The sequence below is a fragment of the Bos taurus genome, chromosome 1 (assembly GCF_002263795.3).
Source record: "Bos taurus isolate L1 Dominette 01449 registration number 42190680 breed Hereford chromosome 1, ARS-UCD2.0, whole genome shotgun sequence".
In the NCBI taxonomy this organism is placed as follows: Eukaryota; Metazoa; Chordata; class Mammalia; order Artiodactyla; family Bovidae; genus Bos; species Bos taurus.
Genome location: NC_037328.1, coordinates 6,524,759 through 6,546,306, shown reverse-complemented (window position 1 = coordinate 6,546,306; position 21,548 = coordinate 6,524,759). Strand labels below are relative to the sequence as shown.

Below are 21,548 nucleotides of genomic sequence, written 5' to 3'. Positions count from 1 at the left end.
AATAATTGCAGTAAAAAGCTGTGGCATCTTTCTATTATAACTAGCGCTGCTGCAATTCTTGTAGCCATCACACAATTCATGGAAACAATTTACGTGAATTTAGACAGCTTATATTTGTTTAGACAACAACAACAGAAAATTAGTGTTTTGGGAACTGCAACAGTTGTAACCTGAAAAGAAATGTAGGTATTGTTTATATTTTTTCTTTTAACAGCATTTTCTATTTCATATAGTTTCATTGGTTTCAGTTGCAGCGTTTTTACTATAATAACAGGTAAAATATGTGTGAATTGTGGAGTGTAATACAATCCTAGACTGATAGTATGTGCATTTTATAGACCTAGCCCTCTAATATTTTATTTTTACTGAAATACACATTATCACATTATTTCTTCAACCAGGTTATAGGACTTCTACAGTAAAGATGTGTAATCCCATTATTCAGTAGAATGAGTAACTGCAATTCTACTTCAGGCCAACATAATAAAGATTTATATATATATATATAAACATACATACACCTATTTATACACTTATTTTTACATATATCCATGACCCCACACAAATACACTAAGGATTGATTATTGATATTTGATTTTTGTTATCTTGTAAACAAATGGTCTTATAAATATGGTAAATACGTACTTATAGAACAAATAAAATACCAAAGACAATTACATTTCAAAATGTCATCTCCAACTTACTTTTATTTTAGATAGACATTGATTAAAAAAAAAGAAATGGGACTTCCCTGGTGGTACAGTGGAAAAGAATCCACTCCCCAGTGAAGGGACACAGGTTCGATCTCTGGTCCAGGAGAATCCCACATTCTGTAGAGCAGCTAAGCCTACGCGGCACAACCACCGAGCCTGTTCTCTAGAGCCAGTGCTCTGCAACAGGAGAAGCCACTCGCACCATGAGAAGCAATGAGAAGCCCATGCACCACAGGTGGGGAGTAGTCTCCGCTCACTGCAACTAGGGGAAACCCACGCAGCAACAAAGACCCAGTGCAACCGCAAATAAATAATAAAATTTAAAAAATTAAAAAACCTTAAAAATCAATCAAAGACACAGAAATTAGCCACGCAGGCATCCAAACTTGTAAAACAGATACATCAGAGGTGAACAGTTGCCTTAAAAGCGATCATTTCCCTTAACACACGATTGAAGCGAAGTGAAAATTTCTCAGTCACCTCCACCTCTTTGGGACCCCATGGACTGTAGTCCACTAGGCTCCTTTTTCCATGGAATTCTCCAGGCAAGAATACTGGAGTGGGCAACCTTTCCCTTCTCCAGGGGACCTTCCGGACCCAGGGATTGAACTTTGGTCTCTCGCATTGCAGGCAGATTCTTTACCGTCTGAGCCACTAGGGAAGCTTAACACATGATTAGATATATTATTTCACTAAATAATAAGTTATCCTGGATTTTTAAAAATGTGATTTAATTTACAAAAGTCATTTTGAAGAAAGCATTCTCAGATGAAAGCATTTATACTATAGCGAGGGGCCTCTATCTTTCAAATGTATTAATATATAATATGATCATTCCAGTTGATTATGCTCTTACCTTGAATTGACAGAAAGTTATGACATTTGCAGAATCTCCTAGGTTTTTAAAAATTCATGTGTTCCCTTTAACAATTTCCCTCAGTGGGATTTAAACACCTTTGCTAAAACATTTTTCATGTTTTTCTCCTGTCCAGAATTAAAGATTGGTCCCTTACAGGCAATGTATCAGGCACTGAAACAGGTTAACTTTAATTGACCTCATGGATTTCTTCCTAAGCAATACATTTTTAAACTATAGGTACTTGGCAGTTTGAACATTGATGGCAGGATTGGCTGGACCTTTCAAACAAGAGCTAATAGCTCCTATGTGAAGAGTTCCTTCCTCTGCAGACAAGTTTGTGAAATGTCTTTCATTTTGTGCTTCGTGTTACATGACTATTTCTGTCTGAAACCCGTCTGCCCATAATGCCTCATTGCTTCAGAGGCACTGGTGCAGTAACTTTCTTGAAATATCTTTTGAGTTAATGAAAGCACCTAGCTACTCTCTGGAAGGAGATTATAAAGGTTAGAGACTCCCTTATTCCCACAGCAGGTCCAAAGTCCCCAGACCATGAAAGCCAGCAATGACAAACCTGTTACGATTTTTAAAAAATCTATTTTATTCAAGTCATTTTAGACTGAACCACGATCTAATCTATGTAATCCTCTGACTTGGGTCTGAGATGATTTTTACAAGGCTAGCTTCAACTGAGAGTCATTTTTCACATGAGTATTTTCTATTCTGGGTTCACAAGGACTTTTCCTATGTTCACACCACTTCCTGTCTGCATAAGGCATGCTACCTAATCACATGCTATATTGTATTTAACAGGTCTGTGTCCATCTTGTCTCTTTATTGCTATTCAGGTCTTTAAGCCTTGAGCAAAATTTTATATCCTCCCTTTCCTATCTCTTACAGTACCAACTTCAAGTACTGGTCAAAGTGGAGATCCTGGAAAAATATCTAAATTGAACTGAATTGAGTTGAACTGCCTCATTCTTCTTCTCAGCTGAATTCTAAGGGCAGCCTCACCATCTGCTGCTTATCTACCATCTGGAAGTGGTTCTTCTGCAAATGCCTGTATGTGCTCAGCAAAGCTTCCAAGGACTAAGTTTTTCATCTGACTTGGCCTCTGAAAGTCTTTGAGATTTGGGCACTGGCACTCTCTGGAATTTTTCTGTCCAGTACCAGAAGTCACACTGCCTAGGGATTGCTGACGGTTAGGAATCTGAGCAAAGACCAAACAAGAGAGTTGTTTTTTTTTTTTTTTTAATTCAGAAAGTTGAAAAAGTAGGACTAATAGCTAGGAATAAGTATTGGATGCTAATGGTGATGATGTTGTAAGTGATAATTATAATAATTTTTAGCATTTTTCTTTTTTTTTATTTAACAGTTTTCATGTTTATAATTTGCCAATTAGTATTACAAGCACACTACCTCTATTAAGTTATGTATTTCTTAAAATAACATTTCAAGGTACAGAGGATTTAATAACTTACCAAGGTCTATATAGCTAATAGGGCTTCCCCGGTGACTCAGCAGTGACCGAGTAGTAAAGAATCTGCCTGCAATGCAGGAGACGCAGGTTCTATTCCTGGGTCAGGAAGATTCCCTAGAGGAGGGCATGGCAACACATGCTAGTACTGTCTGGAGAATCCCATGGTCAGAGGAGCCTGGCGGGCTACAATCCATAGGGTCACAAAGATTTGGACATGACTGAAGCCACTGGGCACGTATGCACGCATACAGCTAGTAAGCAGTAATATCAGAATTTGAACCCAGGCTATCTGGCTCTAGAACAAAGCTTTCCTCTAAGTTTTAATTTTATACTAGTTATACCTCCTGAAAAGACTGTCTGGGATCCCTAATCTCTGAACAATGAACCCAAATCAGTATTCTTGGATGATAGTTTGCAAGAGGCATTGATAAAAACCCTTGTTTTAGGCCTTAAATGATTCTTCAACTTTTAACATGAGAATCATTTCTTCATCTAGGAGAAAGATATGAGTTGCTAAACTGTCAATGTAGACCAAAGTTTGGGCTATTCCATTTGTCCAAAGGTAACTAATGGAATTAATAATTACAAGGAGAGAAAGTAATTTTTCACACGTCCTACTTTTTACGAGACATGGAGAAGATTAGGACCTTAGTGCTCTAACATAAAAGGAGAAGTTGTCTTTGGGTGCCACTGCTCTCAACATTGTGTATAAGAGAGGAGATGGCCTTAGGAAATCTGGTCTCAAGTTATGTCCATAGATCTTGAACTGACCACTCTTTGTACCTCCTAAGATGCTGGGTTGGCCTCAGACAGTGGGGAAGGCAGGAAAGTCTATCATTCAGGATTTTGAAACAATTGAAAGGACCAAGCAATTCAACAATATAATTAATATCATATTAATTATATTGAGAAATATATATTATTTTAAGAAATATATATTATATATTATATCGAGAATTATATTGAGAAACCAATATAATTAATATCATATTATCGATTAGTATTCTCTCTCGAGTAGAAAATAATAAAAGAATCTGTTTAAAAAGTTTTCTTATATGAAGTCTCTTAAAGTTCTGAATTATTAACAAACTGATTTATAAAAAGATTCCATTTAAAAATTGATAGATAGCCCAACAAGGACAAATAAAAGGTCTCCTTATACTTGGAGAATCTCCTAAAAATCTTCAACAGTCCCTGGACAGTTGATAAAACACTCTGCCTTTCTTTAACTTTGACCTGGTAATTGGTCTCGTGGTGACTGACACCCTGTCATCAAATAGGCATTATATCATCCACAGTGCTAAGGTCTTTAAGACTCAGGTGCAGATGACCCCGAGGAAGTATAATATTTAATAAGCATCATTAACTAAATGCCCTTGGTCACAAAACTTAAAATTGTTCTTTATTTTAATAGGCATTAGCATATAGGTATCTTGAGGTGTCCATCTATAAAACTTTGTGAATATACATGTATTTGAAGTTATGATTTAACCCCAGTTCTTTGTGTAAATACAGTCTCTGGTGATCACTGTGATTGTTACACATACAAATGGCTCTGTGAAGGAAAACTATTTTGGCTTCCCTGGTCTTAGACAAGTCATACCGTGACCCAGCACTTGATTAATAAATGTCAATTTATTCCCTCAGCCTTGTCTGAATTTAGATGATGAATAGTGAAACCTCATCTGAGCTATGTTTAAAAAATAGCCTTTTTTCACATTGAAAATGAAATATCCCAAATCTGAAATATAAGGCCAGGTTGTCTACAAGAATAGCAGTCTAGATTTAAAAAAAAAAAAAGTCAATGACTTTGGATGGAAATTTTAGTGAGCAACTTCTGGTCACATTTTTCAAGCAGTGTGTGTATGTGTTTGTGTGTGGTATGTGTGTGTGCTCAGTTGTGTTCTACTCATTGCAACCCCATGAACCATAGTCTCTCAGGCTCCTCTGTCCAGGGGTTTTACCAGGCTAGAATACTGGCTGCTGCTGCTGCTGCTAAGTCGCTTTAGTCGTGTCCGACTCTGTGCGACCCCATAGATGGCAGCCCATCAGGCTCCTCCATTCCTGGGATTCTCCAGGCAAGAACACTGGAGTGGGTTGCCATTTCCTTCTCCAATGCATGAAAGTGGAAAGTGAAAGGGAAGTCACTCAGTCGTGTCCGACTCTTAGCGACCCCATGGACTGCAGCCTACCAGGCTCCTCCGTCCATGGGAGTTTCCAGGCAAGAGTTCTGGAGTGGGTTGCCAGTGCCTTCTCCACTAGAATACTGGAGTGGTTGCCATTTCCTTCTCCAGGGGATCTTCCTGACCCAGGGATCAAACCTGCATTTCCTGAATTGGCAGGCAGATTCTTCACTACTGGTGCCACCTGGGAAGCCCTTTTCCAGCAGAACCTCTACTAAAAGCATCTCCTGCTTGTGTCCTAGAGACCAAATGTGAAGGGTTAGTGCACTTTGCTTATGGATTTTAGTAATTTCCATCATCCTTTTCAGCTTTTAACTGCCTATTCTTCAGCTGTGAAACAACTTAGAATCATCTTGAAAGCAAAGAGTCGGCTTTACCATTTGGATGTGCCGAAGGGATGTTTTGGGGATATTGAGGGGACAAAAGCACGTTGTGTGATGAAAAAATGCTTCTTAGAAATTTCCTTGTGACCGAGTATGAATGGAACCCATGTGAGCAAGGGTCATTACATCCCCAACAGTAGATCAGAATGTGCTAAGCTAGACCAGGTAAAGGAAGCTTTCCTTATTGATTCCACAACCTAAGAGAGGATACTGTCTTTGATTAAGAGAGAAAGGGAAGGAGGGACACCATAATCGCACAGCAGAGGTGATGCATTAATGCTGAGCCAGGTCAGAACTGAGTCTTTGTGACTTTAACTGCTGTCACTCAGTGACAGGGTGGAACTACCCTGAGAGCTAAAAGACTGGCATGTTTCTTTCCCTTGCAGAATAATCCAGCTTAAAATCCCCGAGTGTGGATCCCTCTGAAGCTTTCTGACAGCTTGCCTCCCTCAAGGGGAAAACTAAATCGGATTTAGTCCTTGTTCTCTTTTTGCAAATAAATTTCTTCTTGATAAATAGGGTTGCTGGGCTATGAGATAACTTGTAAATCGAGGAACATAGAACGGCTTCTCTTCCTCTGTGGATCTCTCTGTATCCTTCCCGCTATGGTCTGAATGTTTCCCCCACAAATCCATATGTTAAAATCCTGACGCTCCAAGGTGATGGCATAAGGAGGTCAGGTGTTGGGGAGGTGTTTAAGTCATGAGTATGGAGCCATGAATGCGATTAGTGCCCTTATAAAAAAGGCTCCTAAAAGACCTTTGCCCCTTTTACCACAGGAGGACACAGTATGAAATCTGCAACCTGGAAGAGAGCCCTCATTCAACCATGCTGGAGCCCAATCTTGACTTTCAGCCTCCAGAATTGTGATGAATAAATGTCTGTTGTTTATAAACTTCCCAGTCTGATATTCTGTTATAGCACCTTGCACAAATAGACTTCTTCACCTCCCTCCCTTCTTTTTCTTTTTCCTTTCTCTGATAGAATTCATCTCTCTTAGATTTCATCAGTGCATTTGCTCATTTATTAAAAACATGTTTTTTGAGTTCTACTATCCTTTACTAGGTATCTACTATGTTCCAGGTACTGTTTTAGGTTCTGAGGATATAAATGACAAACAAAAGAGACCAATTGTCTATCCTCAAGATGCTTGTCTTCTAGAACTCTCTGAAGTTTGACTGAACTCTGGCTCTCCCATCAATAGCTTTATAAATTTGTGGCGAGTTATTTAATGGAGCTATGCCTCATTTCATCTCAATTCCAAAGAAAGGTAATGCCAAAGAATGTTCAAACTACCACACAATTGCATTCATCTCACACGCTAGCAAAATAATGCTCAAAACTCTCCAAGCTAGGCTTCAACAGTATGTGAACAGTGAACTTCCAGATGTTCAAGCTGTATTTAGAAAAGGCAGGGGAACCAGTGATCAAATTGACAACATCTGTTGTATCATCAAAAAAGCAGGAGAGTTCCAGAGAAACATCTACTTCTACATTATTGATTACACCAAAGCCTTTGACTGTGTGGATCACAACAAACTGTGGAAAATTCTTAAAGAGATGGGAATACCAGACCACCTGACCTGCCTCTTGAGAAATCTGTATGCAGGTCAAGAAGCAGTAGTTAGAAATGGATATGGAACAGCAGACTGGTTCCAAATCGGGAAAGGTGTACATCAAGGCTGTATATTGTCACCCTTCTTATTTAACTTATATGTAGAATATTCCATGCAAAATGCTGGGCCGGATGAAGCACAAGGTGGAATCAAGATTGCCAGGAGAAATATCAATAACCTCAGGTGAGAAGATGACATCACTCTTATGGCAGAAAGTGAAGAGGAACTAAAGAACCTCTTGATGAAAGTGAAAGAGGAGAGTGAAAAAGTTGGCTTAAAACTCAACATTCAGAAAACTAAGATCATGGCATCTGGTTCTATCATCACTTCATGGCAAATGGATGGGGAAACAATGGAAACAATGAGAGACTTTATTTTGGGGGACTCCAAAATCACTGCAGACGGTGATTGCAGCCATGAAATTAAGACTCTTGCTCCTTAGAAGAAAAGCTGTGACCAACCTAGACAGCATATTATAAAGCAGAGATATTACTTTGCCAACAAAGGCCCATATAGTCAAACTATGGTTTTTCCAGTAGTCATGTATGGATGTGAGAGTTGGACTATAAAGAAAGCTGAGTGCTGAAGAATTGACGTTTTTGAACTGTGGTGTTGGAGAAGACTCTTGAGAGTCCTTAGGACTGCAAGGAGATCCACCCAGTCCATCCTAAAGGAAATCAGTCCTGAATATTCATTGGAAGGACTGATGCTGAAGCTGAAACTCCAATACTTTGGCCCCCTGATGTGAAGAACTGACTCATTGGAAAAGACCCTGGTGCTAGGAAAGATTGAAGGTGGGAGAAGGGGATGACAGAGGATGAGATGGTTGGCTGACATCACCGACTTGATGGACTTGAGTTTGAGCAAGCTCCTGGAGTTGGTGATGGACAGGGAAGCCTAGTGGGCTGCAGTCCATGCAAAGAGTTGGACATGACTGAACAACTGAACTGAAAGGGCGACTGAAGTGAACTGAACTGATGCCTCATTTACTTTCCTACTAGTGGCTCAGAAGGTAAAGAATCTGCCTGCAATGCAGGAGACCTAGGTTTGTTTCCTGGGTTGGGAAGATCCCTTGAAGAAGGGCATGGCAACCCACTGCCGTATTCTGGCCTGGAGAATCCCATGGTAGAGGAGCCTGTCAGGCTATCATCCATAGGGTTGCATAAAGTGGGATATTACTTAAGTGTCTCAGCACACATGTATATATGCCTCATTTTCCTCATCATACAATGGGGATAATATTAGCTTTTTCCTCAGTCTCCCTTTATAAGGATGCTGCTACTGCTAAGTCACATCAGTCGTGTACAACTCTGTGCAACCGCATAGATGGCAGCCCACCAGGCTCCTCTGTCCATGAGATTTTCCAGGCAAGAACACTGGAGTTGCCATTTCCTTCTCTGATGCATGAAAATGAAAAGTGAAAATGAAGTTGCTCAGTCGCATCCGACTCTTAGTGACCCCATGGACTGTAGCCCACCAGGCTCCTCTGTCCATGGGATTTTCCAGGCAAGAGTACTGGAGTGGGTTGCCATTGAAAATGAGATAATATATTTAAAGTGTTTAGGAGCAGAGTGTGTGGCTATGAGCTAGTGTGTAATGCATGCTTCTCATCTCCCTGTCATTGTTTGTACTCTCATCACGGTGTTTCTCCCTGAGATGCTTATTGTCTCGTTTGCCCAGTCACCCAAGAAACTTTTACTTGTGCCTCATTTTCAGGACCAGGAAGCAAGCAGGAGCCTGCTCTGAAAATGCCCAGGGAGCAGCAGTTGTGAGACTAGCGCCGAATTATTTCAGTGAAAAGCACTATCCAAGAATACCTTAATATATTGACCCAGTGGGCTGCCATCTATGGGGTCACACAGAGTCGGACACGACTGAAGCGACTTAGCAGCAGCAGCAGGGTCCTACCAGGTGATGTGGGAACCAACACTTTTTATATTTAGAAACATGCGAGCAGAAACAAATCAAAATAAGGTTAAAGGATACTGTGTGAATCCAGTGATTGATTGGACAGTGGCAGAGTCAGATCTATGGCTTTTTCAAAGCATAGGCTCTCCCTCTTTTTATATTTCTGATGTGCATCTTAGTAAGCAGTATTCTTGCCAGGAAAATCCCATGGACAGAGGAGGCTGCCAGGCTACAGTCCATGGGGTTGCAAAGAGTCGGACATGACTGAGCACACGCTCTATGTATACCATACTATACTATAGTAATCGTAGAATCTTCTCTGCTTCTACTTGCCCCTTTCCCAATACTCTAAAACTTTCTGATATTGGTGAAAGAGGTAAGTCATTTCAGACATTTTTTCAGACATACTCAATTCTACTTTAGCAGTGTCCCTCGGTCCTATATGCCTTGCAGGTCACTTTCCTGGTTTCTGACATGTATTGTGATGAATTACTAGCTGGGGGTAGCTTATGTTTCTTCACACTATTGATTTTAGGAAAATTTAAGCTTTCAGAAAGTTGGAAAGCCAATATTTAAAGTCATTTGTCTTGAAAACAACACTTGTCCAAAAAAGAAACAATCACCACACTTTATACCTTCATTAAATCAATGACATATTTCTTTAAAAAACAAGTGTTTAAAAAATCATTTTTTTTAATAAAGGAAAAGAAAATCCTAACATTTTAAGATTACTCTGTTTTTTATAAACCTCTGGGTATAGTGTACTCTTTTTATGAAGATTTTTTTTTTTTTGAATGTGGACCATTTTTTAAAAACTTTATTGAATTTATTAAAATATCACTTCTGTTTTATACTTTGTTTTTTGTTTTGTTTTGTTTTTTTTTTTTTGGTTCTGAGGCATATGGTATCTTAGCTCCTTGACCAGGAATCAAACCACACTCCCTTCATTGGAAGGTGAAGTCTCAACCACTGGATTGCCAGGGATGCCCCCTAGTTTACTCTTAAAACAAGTTTTTATTTGTTTATCTATTACTGTTCGTTATTGCTAAACCACATGTACTGCATAAGTAATAGATGGGAGCCTGGTGAGCTACAGTCCATGGGGTCATGGAGAGTCAGACACAACTGAGTGATTAACACAAACACATATACAATACCAATTTTTGTGAACTGTTATATCAAGATGTGTTCACTTTTTTTTAGCCTTAATATTTTGTCTCTACTTTAATATTCTCCACAAGTCAGAGTAGTCCGCTTGGTCCTGGGGTGGCAATTTTTCATAATCCGGGTGTGAAATGTTGACAAAAGTGTTCTTAGAGTTTATTTTGGTTACAATTGTTGTTTTCCTTCCCCGCTCCCACCCCCCACCCCGCCCCACCCACACAGGCACAATTACCTCTTCCAAGAAGGTCCTAGCCTATCTCTGTCTTAAACCAAGTGTATGATTTTGAGCAGATAATTTAGCTTCTGAGAGTTTTGGTCTTTTCATGAGTAATATGAAGGTCTAAATCTTTCTGATCTCTAAGGTTTTTTGCCATCTCTAAAGGTTTCTGAATCTATTAAAATCCATATTTTCCCCCATGGGAGATACAGTATCTGAGATTTGATAATAAAACCACTACAGCTTATTCTGTATGCAAGGCTGAAATCAGTTTCATTACTCTGGGTAAGTCATTAAAAGACATGAACAACAAAATGTACTTGACACTAAAACTCTATTGATTCTAGCTTAAATCTCCTTTGGTGCCTCAGGAAGCTCTCTAGGCTATGGGGAAGGCTTCAGGCTATACTGGGAGCAGTATCCCTGCTGGTGCAGATGCAGTATTAGACTGGAGTCTCCTGGGATATTTTTGGATTTAATTCTCCAAATAAATTCCACTATCAACACATTTACTTGTCATCTGCTCCTGTCTCATCCAGCATAGAACACAATGAATCAAACAATGATATTCACACATTTTGATTGGAATTTCAGATTAACTGAACTTTATTTTGTGAGTTCCATGTATGAGTCATTAATTAATGAATGTAAAGGTAAGAAAAGATATTGAAGGTACTGATATGTGAAACTGAGTGTATTAAATCGAGGATAGAAGGATTGATATCTAAATGGTGTAAAGGCAAGAGAAAAATGCTGACGGAAGAGATATGTGGATCTGAGTGTACTATATTGGGGATAGAAGAACTGATATCTAGATGAACTGAAAAAATTGCTTTACACTGACTGCTGTGGGCACCTGGGTTCTTTGTAATCGGATTATCTCATTACCATTTTATTTTATAAAAAAGTTACCTAAAAAAAATTTTTTTTTTTTTGGACAGACTCTTATTCCACACCCTCTTTCCATCAGTATGAGATGACCATTGAGAATATACTGTCAGTTCCTTACCTTGAAGAAGGTCATTGTTGATCCATCTCTGACGGCCCCATATTCTATCTTGGTTTGTTTTGCCAAATCATCCGCTGAATCAATGGGGGATTCCATTCGCTCTACTGTCAAGAAGGCGGCCAGATTGGCAGTGTAGGATGAAATGATGATTAGGGTGAAAAACCACCATATCCCTCCAACTATTCTGGTCGAGAGAGCTTTGGGCATCAACTCTGATCCTGTGACGGTATCACCAGAGTAAGAGTGTTAAAGAGAGGTATAAGAAGGGAGAAGACTCATGATTCAACAGTCGTCTAGAGAGATAATGCATTTTTGTGACTCAAAATCATAAATCTATCAAACATTTATTCTCTTGTGTGTAGGTGAACAGATGTATCTTTTTAGAAAATGAAGTAAAATCTAAATGATCTTTTATCATTTATCACTGCTGCTGCTTAAATGTGATTTATTTCCATTTGATGGTTTTAATGGTTTTAACCCTGAGATATTCTATGTCTAAAATTTATAAACAGTTTAGTTGCTTAGATTTGAGTTTGTTTGCTTGTTTTTGCTGAAAAATCCTCAGACTTCTGGCCTTTTTGTACTGTTTAATATACATCTTATTGTGTGAAATAAAATGTTCTAGGTTGTACAACAGTGAAAGCTTTAAAATGTTAACATTAACATTTTATTTAATATTAAAGAATGGGGGAAACTTTCAAAAGATTTACATATCATGCTATTTATCATATGCATTTAATAAAACACTGTTTTGCAAGTCAGATGATATTGGATGCAACTGTACTTGACAGATGATGAATCATTCTTTTATTGTTTTATGTTATTTTTGAAGTCAAAATTATTTTTTTAATGTTGATTCTTGTTTAACTGAAAATAATATATTTACTGAAAAGGCACAATTTTGTCCTCAAATAAAGTACAATTTAATTATACTTCAAAAACTGGCTGTTTTGCAGGTGGAAAGGGGCCCTTCTTGGTAAAAACACTCATTTTAGGTGTTATCAGATGGTTCCTGATTATTTGTAAAAAGGTAACATAGTTATGACCAACCTAGATAGCATATTCAAAAGCAGAGACATTACTTTGCCAACAAAGGTCCGTCTAGTCAAGGCTATGGTTTTTCCTGTGGTCATGTATGGATGTGAGAGTTGGACTGTGAAGAAGGCTGAGCACCGAAGAATTGATGCTTTTGAACTGTGGTGTTGGAGAAGACTCTTGAGAGTCCCTTGGACTGCAAGGAGATCCAACCAGTCCATTCTGAAGGAGATCAGCCCTGGGATTTCTTTGGATGGAATGATGCTACAGCTGAAACTCCAGTACTTTGGCCACCTCATGCGAACAGTTGACTCATTGGAAAAGACTCTGATGCTGGGAGGGATTGGGGGCAGGAGGAGAAGGGGACGACAGAGGATGAGATGGCTGGATGGCATCACTGACTCGATGGACGTGAGTCTGGGTGAACTCCGGGAGTTGGTGATGGACAGGGAGGCCTGGCGTGCTGCGATTCATGGGGTCGCAAAGAGTCGGACACGACTGAGGGACTGAACTGAACTGAACATAGAGGCATTTAATGTATTTACCAAGAAAAAGAAAAAACATCTTTCTCTCTTGAAGAAAGAGTATATGGGCAAAGTTTACCTACACAAAGGACAAGCATCTATGAAAGCTCTCTAGCTCAAAACTTTTGATCAAGCTGAGCTATGGAAGGTTATAAATCCAGCAGCAGAACCAAAAGGGGCAGAAAGTCCTATGCAGCCTTACCCTAATTGTATTGATCCATGGATGGATTTTGGTTAATCTGCTTGCCTGAAATTCACCATTGCTTCTCTCTTAGCATTTCCCCCATAAACTCGGAGAAATGATAGAGTTTATGGGACCACTTAAGAAGTGAAAGGAAAACACCCTAAGTTAAACCTGAAGTGTGAAGTTCAGCAGGTGAATTATCTGGTTTAAAGGAGTCTTTCACTGTTCTGATTGTCTTGAAGTTTTGTCATTAATGGCTTAAGATAGAAAGGGAAATTGGAGTTTACCCATCTACAAATACATGAATTTATGCTCAAGGTTAATCTGTAAACAAATGCAAATATTGCTCATGAAATCAGAGTCAGCTCCAGGCTCATAATATGCAGATAAATGTTGGCAGTTTCTTAGCTTTGAATTAGCTATATTCTTCTAAAGCTGTTCTTTGTACTTTATTCTCTTTTAATGAGGTTAATGGCTTCACTGTGTTTTTTTTTCTTTTTTTTTTGCTTGTTTGTTTGAATTTGAGTGTGTAATGTTACACAGATTTAAAACAGTTTTCATCAAATTGCTTCTAAGGATTTAGTAAGATAGTGCGTCGCTGTTGCTGTAATCTTTCAGTTTAATGGGATTTATATGCTGTGGGTGTGTTTGTTTAATGCCCAAGTTTATTTCATATCTTTGTATTGAATTGACCTAGCAGCCTCGTGGCAGTGTGATATTATTTTAGATCTTTGGTTGGCTATCACTAAAATACCATTTATTTCATAAAATACCTGTAGGAAATAGGTAATACAGTTAGTAGATATATTTTCTTAGCTTATAGGTATAGATTTTCTGCTGTGAATTTATCCTTATTTTATTTGGTTGCATTTGTGAAAAGATCAAGTTTTAATTTATTATTCATATAATTGTGTATTATATGGCAGGAAAATTAGGCAGACAGATGGATAACCAACTGTCTACATGCAATAATAAATTCACATCTATCACACTTTAAAATAAAACATATTTATACATTTGAATGAAGTTGTCTTGGAAATTAAAAATAATTAATAGGAACCTACTCATACAACATTTTAAACCCTTGGTAGATGGTATGAATTTCTCAACACTACATCTTTTGAAAAAAATTCACACAGTTTTCTGACTTTCATGAATCTCAACGTTAACTGATATACCTAGAAATGACTTCACTCAAGTAGAGATGATTTGTTAAAGGTCAGAACTCTAGAGGATGAAATCATGACAGTAATAAAAGCAGAATAAAACGTCATCAGAAAATATTTGGGATGAGAGACAATACTTGCTGAAGTCTCTTTAGTGCCTTTTACGGCAGACATGACAGCCAATCCTGATCCAGACTTTGCTCACGCTCTGTAGAAAAGAGAAAGCCTGATCATCACATTAAAAAAGAAATTAAACAAAATGGTTTCCAATTGAGTACAGTGACAAACTTCTGCTAGCAAGAGCGCAACAGTCAATATAGAAGTTAGCTACCCGGTCCAATGCCGCATGCTAAGGACAAATGCACGAACAGTCACCAGTACCGCAAATTTGTACATCATAATATTTTTTTCACCTGACAGATACTTTAAACTTCTTGAAAAACAAGCAGAGTCTGGTTGGGGCTGACTGTCATGTACCCAAGGTCGTGGTAACTAGCAGACACTGCATCCCACGGTTTGCTGTGGATGATGGGAAACTCCAAACAGGTAGAGTATGAAAGAGAAATTTAGGGGGAGGGTACACTCATGTGACAGGCTTCCCTTGTGGCTCAGCAGTAAAGAATCTGCCTTCCAATGCAGGAGACATAGGTTCGATCCCTGGATCAGGAAGATCCCCTGGAGAAGGAAATGGCAATTCCCCCCAGTTTCCTTGCCTGGGAAATCCCATGACAGAGGAGCTGACAGGCTACAGCCCTAGGTGTCACAGAGTTGGACATGACGTGGCTACTAAAGAACAACAATAACATTCATATGACAAAAGGAAGTCACGGTCACATATACCTGCACAGGCGTGCTGCATACTCTAGGAAACCCAAGGCTATATTTTTCTATTCTAATGGCATAGGAAGGCAAGCTACTGGTAAGGAAGGAAGTCTCTTTCATTCTTTGAAAGTGATTGCTCACAAGATAAATGCCTTAAAAACTAAATGCACTGGTAAAGCAGTATATGTCATCCAAAGAGTTTTCCTGTGGGATTTACAGTTCTGTCTTACGCTCTAAACTCACGCAAGTGATTTCCAGTAAATCAGGTGCTGGGTCTACACCTACTTTGCACTGCCTGAATAAGCTATACTTAACTGCGTGTTGAGATGATTTACTCACTTCGCTCAATTATTTGGTGTTTCCACACTAGAAACCCTGTTCTCTCTCCTTGGAATTTTTAAACACAATATAAACACTTTGAGTAGCATGATAACAAGTCCCTCCTGAGAAGCCTTAGGGCTTACCCCTAAGTAACAAACATCTTTAATATATATCCTAGTTGAAATTTCCTTTGCCAATTTATTTTGCAGCTTGTTGTCAAATAAGGAGATATTCCAAACACAACAGCGTCTGTGACTGATGATTTTCTTAAATTAATGCATTTAATCTTGAGAAGTATTTTCTAGACCATACGCCTGGAATCAAAGCTGAGGAAAATCCACAGAAATGTTGGATTTCTTCCAAAGGTTAAAACAACTCACTCCTCCCTTCCCCACAAAGTCAAAATCCTTCAAATCATAGAAAATGTACAAAATATATTACATTTCTGTGGTTTGAATTTTATTTCCTCCAACATCTCCAGTTTACTGTTGCTATGGTTACCAACTGAGGGAGATTGTAAAAAGTTACTGGGAAGCTAAGATGAATCCCAGTAGGGTTTGTCAGAGTGGTAATTAGGTGACAGTTTTAGGGACTGTCATCTATTGGAAGGATGTAAATCAACCTAATTTTCAAAGGATTCAAATTTTAGCCCTTTCAAATTGTAACTTGTGAGGTTATGACTAAAAAGGAAAAGATAGATATCTCCATCTATGCCAGTTGGTAAACAATTTCTAAGGCAATTTATCCTTTCCTTCCCTCTAGGAAAATTTATATTTGTTGCTTGATAGAAGTTTATTTTAGATCTGTAGCAAAGGAGTTCTGTTGCTGTCATATTTTTGTCTTTTTTATTTTTAGAAATGTCTAAGAAGCCAGGTTCTATCTTTTTTAACTTCTGAGTTGGTTTTTAGCCTACCCGCTATGTTCTTGGTGGAGTTTACCAGCATAAAAGCCTGTCAGCAGACCGTGGGATGCGTGTGACAAAGATGGGCAACCTTGTACCTTGTTGCATGAGAGCTCCAACTCCAAACCAGAAACTATTTAGTAAAGTAAAATTGTTTTCCACCACGTCTGAGTCAGGGTTGCATGGGTGGGGGTTATACCACTCGTAGGGTGTAAACCTGCGGTAGTTAACAGAAACAGTCTGTGAACATGAGGTAGATACATGCGGCACCAGCAAAAACCCACTGAACCAGGCACAACACCCAACAGCGAATGAGGGACGTGTCAAACCAAGCAGTAGGCCGTGTTCATAAACTTACAGCTTTGGTGGGCAAAGTGCAAAGGAGACTCTAGACATTTTATTTACCAGTCTTCTGATTCCCAGGCAAAGCCCACTGGGTGACTGGAACCATATTCCTCAGATCACCTGAGTTTTCACTCATTTCCATTTTATTGAACAACTAGATGGACTGCAGAGGGAGGTTCACTCATCCCAAGTATTCACCCCACAGAGTAGCAACGACAGTGACATGGACACAGTTGCATACCAACTGTAATATCAAGATTCTGTGTCACTAGGCGCTGAGGAAGACACGAAATAGAGGGGTGACTGGACTTCAAGGCTTATTGACTCATAGATCAAAGGAGTCTATGTAGTCTAGTGATTCAATAATGCATCAAAGGAGTCGCAAGTTTCAAACGATTAGTGAACAAAAAGAGGGTCTGGATTGGGGTGTATTTGATACTTTTATGAGAGTATGTGGAGATAAAAATCCCAATCTGTAAATGAAGAGATAAAGTTCAAATTTAGAAGTATCCTGTCCCAGGCATCAGAGTTCATTAATGTTAAGGCCAGAGCATGTCTGGATGAACAGTTTTAGGTTCAGACTTTCCTCTAAGATTCATTCTGAATTGTTTCTACAACTGTGAACTGTGGCCACTTGATTGCCAGCCCTAGCTGGTTAGGAAGTCGACCTTGAATAAGTAATTTAAACTCTCTGGCTTCAGTTTCCTTATTTTTAAAGAAGAAAAAATCCAGATATCTCTAAGTTGTGTTAAAATAAAAATTTAAGGGGCTGAAGTGATTTTGGGTTCTTCTTCTATTTTCTAAAAATCTGTCTGACCTCTACAAGCCCAAGGAGCTCCCTGCTCTGTGGTTCTTTTTTAAGACTATCTTTCCAAGGGGCACTTATTTTTCTAAAAAAGACATTAGCAGATGTGCTGCGAAGTGATCTGGAAATGATTTAAAATGCAGTAGTCCTTAACACCGAAAGCTATGCCATTTGCCACTGAATCCTTTTAATGCAAGCAAGAGTGTTAGAGTAAAGTCGATGTGAACATATGGAATGCTCTCCAGCCATAGGTTTCAGCAGTAAACAATAGCAGGTTGCTGACACATGGTGGTGTTAAGGTGAATACGTTATTTACAGCAAGAAGCGGGGCACACTTTGAATCAGGCACAAGGAAGTGGGCAGATAGTTCTTAATGAAACACCATTCCCTAAACCTGCAGACACCTTCTGAAAAGTATACAGTGTCTCCTCATCAAGTCTTAAGGAGGCTAGGATAACAGCCTTGTAGTTTATCCCATAATAATGGCATCCAAGTCATTACTACGCCTTCTCCACAGCTGCAGGGCACACAGTGCAGGTTCCTGTGAAGCTTATGAATAAAGCTTTAATTGACAATGCCATGCCAATACATTTTAATTACTGTTTCAACAGTATAATTAAGTTTTGAATTTATACTCTCTTATAACCATAGAAGTTTGCTGAGCCGAAGAACCTGATACCGATGTTAAGAAACCTACTACTTGAAGCAGTACATAGGGTAAAAATGCCACTACTTAAACAGCATCAGTGGTGCTTGTACAATAATTTAAGAAAATTAATTGCCATACATTAGGAGGGCTGTGCCTTCAAAAGCAGAAGTTTCTCTAAACAGCTCATAAAACCTGGCCACCACCAGCCCCGTGATATTCTGGCATCTCTCCCCTGTATGTCCTCTGATGAATGAACCCACCACTTCTTTCTTTGGAATGCTGCATCTCACTTGGTTCTGTTTCAGTATTTCAGACTTTGCAGCTCAAAGTGAACAATTAATCTAGTTTTCTATGGCAAAAAAGAAAACTGTCCAAACAGCAATGCGATTCTGCCTGCTCTGCAGAGATATTTTAGATTCTTTCTTTCTGGGATTCTGAGTGACTCGGAGAGTGTGTGGAGTGAGGAATATTAAATAGTGATTTGATGCTGTGCTGTAGCACTCTGACTTTTCATAATGCAATAGATCTACCTGTTGCCTGGATGCAGATATTTCAGCTTGAAATTCCTAATGTCTGCTTAAAGATAGCCAGTGTGACAGCAATGTCATCACCAGGAAGCCTCGTAGAAAGATTAATTCATGGCCTGTACCAATGATATGCTGAAGCTGCTCTCCTCACCTGATTCCAATTTTAGTAAAATGACAGAGAAAGGGGCAAATGTGCTTAGAATTTATGTCAAAACTTGCATCTCGAAGAATTATACTGAAATACAGAGGCTCATTTTGGTTTTATGTTCATATACGCCAAGCTTTTACTTGAATGGAAGATATAGAATGATTCTCATACTAAAGACTTCTAATTAAGGGATTCTTTTTATGACTGAGAACGGATATCAGGCTACATCAACAAGAGGGAGATCTTTTAATGGAGAAAGCCCTCAATCTTGTAATGTAACTGGTTGGGTTTATAGTATAACTGTAGAGCTGCAGTCAAAGGTTTTCTTGATTTTTCTTTGCCAGAAGCCAAATTAAAAAAATGTCCATTTTAAGAAGATAAACATAAATTGTAAGATGTAAGCAGACATTATTTCTGGATATTCAGTCTATCTAAATTGTATGTATTTGATGGACATAATTCCTTGGGATTAAATACTTTGCAAAAAGTAATTTAGAAAATGTCAACCACAAAGCAAAAACACTGACATGCACATTTGTAACAAGTCATAGTAACTAAAAATTTTTGTATGGTTTTTCCTTAGTTTGTCTAACTTTATAAATCAATTCAGTTCAGCAAATGGTTTGTAAGCTTCTGTCTAGTGAGAACATAAGCCCAAAAGCAGTGATGAGCTTTATTTTTCCCTCTAAAAGGACAAGAAAGTGTATACTTCAAAACACAAATTCAAAAGCCTCTCTAGAGCTAACAGTGATTAGGAGATTAACTGTTTTTCATTTCTATCTCACTAACTTTGAATGCAAACCACTAAGGTGATAACAGAAAGTCATTTTCCATCTTAGCTCACTGACGTAGAGTGACCAAGTTCATGGTCTCAGGCTATGAGGATGGGAAGTCAAAGCGAATCGGCACACTTATTTAACCAAGATTTGTCTTGGGGAATCACATCCAAGATGTATTTAGTGGCTTTATGAATTGGAAGCAGAAATGGATTCAAAGGTATGGGGAAGATGAATATAGTTGAGAATGCAATCCCCGTGACAGTGCACCTGTGCACTGCAGGGAGTTATTTTTTAAATTTTTTTAATGTTTTACCACCATGCTGTGTAAAAGATTGCATTTGATGTCTGATACTTTCACTTCCAAGACCCAGAATGAGAAGAAAGACAGTGAGAAGGGAGTAATAAGGATAATAAGCTAAATAAAGAAAAAAACCTGGTCTACAAAGTGTACTGTTGGTGAGTAGGAATCCTGAGTAAATAGCATTGATTGGGGGAGAAACAAGGCTGCTTCTTTTAATTTTTTGGCCACACTTCACAGCATATGGGACCTTGTTTCCTGGCCAGGGACAGAACCTGCATCCCGGCATTGGAAGCGTAGAATCGTAACTACTGGACCATCAGGGAAGTCCTGGAGGCTGTTTTCTTCATTGAAAGAGAGTTAGAAAATGTAAGGCTCTGGATCACCAGAAGCTTACAGAGGAACAGATAACATAAGGAAGGGAAAGCTACTTAATGCTACATTCGTTTGGTGGTAAAAATAAGGCAACTTAAAGACACACTTGGGGTCAAATGTAAACAAATACTTTGAAATTGTCTGTGAGAACTGCTGGATGCTGTTGACATGGTTTTCTCTTGCTGATTTGGGTCAAGTCAGTGTGATAAATGATGTAATTGCTTGGTCATCAACATTGTCTTGACTGTTCTACTCATCAGCATCACTGCCTAGATAAAGCAATGAACTGGGGAGTATGGACACTCACTTCTCTGTTACCTTCTGCTGCCTGGATTGCCCCACTAGTCCTAAAATCACCCAGCAGGTGTGGGCCCTGAATAGAGGAATGGAACATCAAGCCAGCACAAGATTTCTTAACTATCGTCAGATGGCACATCACCTTAAGGCAAGCATTTATTAAATGACCATTCTAAGGCAGTATGTATTTCACTTAGGAGCAAGTAATGAGACATGCACCTCCAAAGGTGAGTGATTCGTCTTTGAAAATTAGACATTCAAAGCAATATCATCTTTAATTATTTAGAGCACAGTTTTTCCAACTTGATGCTATTGACATTTTGGGGATACGTTTTTGTCATAGGGGGCAGGACTGTTCTGCACACTGCAGGAGGTTTAGCTACATCCCTAGACTCTATCTACCAGATACCAGTAGCATCCCCCATCCTCTGTTGTAACAATCAAAAGCTATTTCCAGACATTGTCAAATGTTGTATGGGGGGTAAAGTCTCTCCTAGTTGAGAACCACTGATTAAGTATTATCAAAGGATAATATCATTCTACATACTGCCCCTATATTATTTTCTGAGGTAAGACACATAGAAAGAAAGCTTTGGTAATTATTTAAAATTAATATCTGGACAAAATTTGGAAAACAATCTAGAGTTTGGTAATGGTATAGTTTATGAGGTATAGAGAACTTCCAAACATTCATTTCATATTGAATGTGTCTCACTCATATGTGAAAGCATACGTTAATTTGCTTTAACTGTGTCTGCAAAGGACCTGTAAGACCTTTCTAAACTAGGTTATTTTTCTAAGTTTTCTTTATAATTATGCCAGAGAAAAAGTTACCCGGCATTA

The 21,548-nt window shown here is 38.7% G+C and overlaps 1 protein-coding gene across 12 annotated transcripts in view; it reads right to left on the bottom strand.

Annotated features, from left to right (window-relative positions):
* Positions 1-21,548, bottom strand: part of GRIK1 (glutamate ionotropic receptor kainate type subunit 1) — a 466,650-nt gene that overhangs the window by 31,493 nt on the left and 413,609 nt on the right. For all 12 annotated transcript variants that reach the window (XM_059885294.1, XM_059885300.1, XM_059885297.1 and 9 more), the window contains 2 exon segments: positions 16,581-16,699; positions 11,530-11,747 (listed from right to left, as the gene is read on the bottom strand). In XM_059885294.1, the coding sequence (XP_059741277.1) occupies positions 11,530-11,747; positions 16,581-16,699 (337 nt within the window).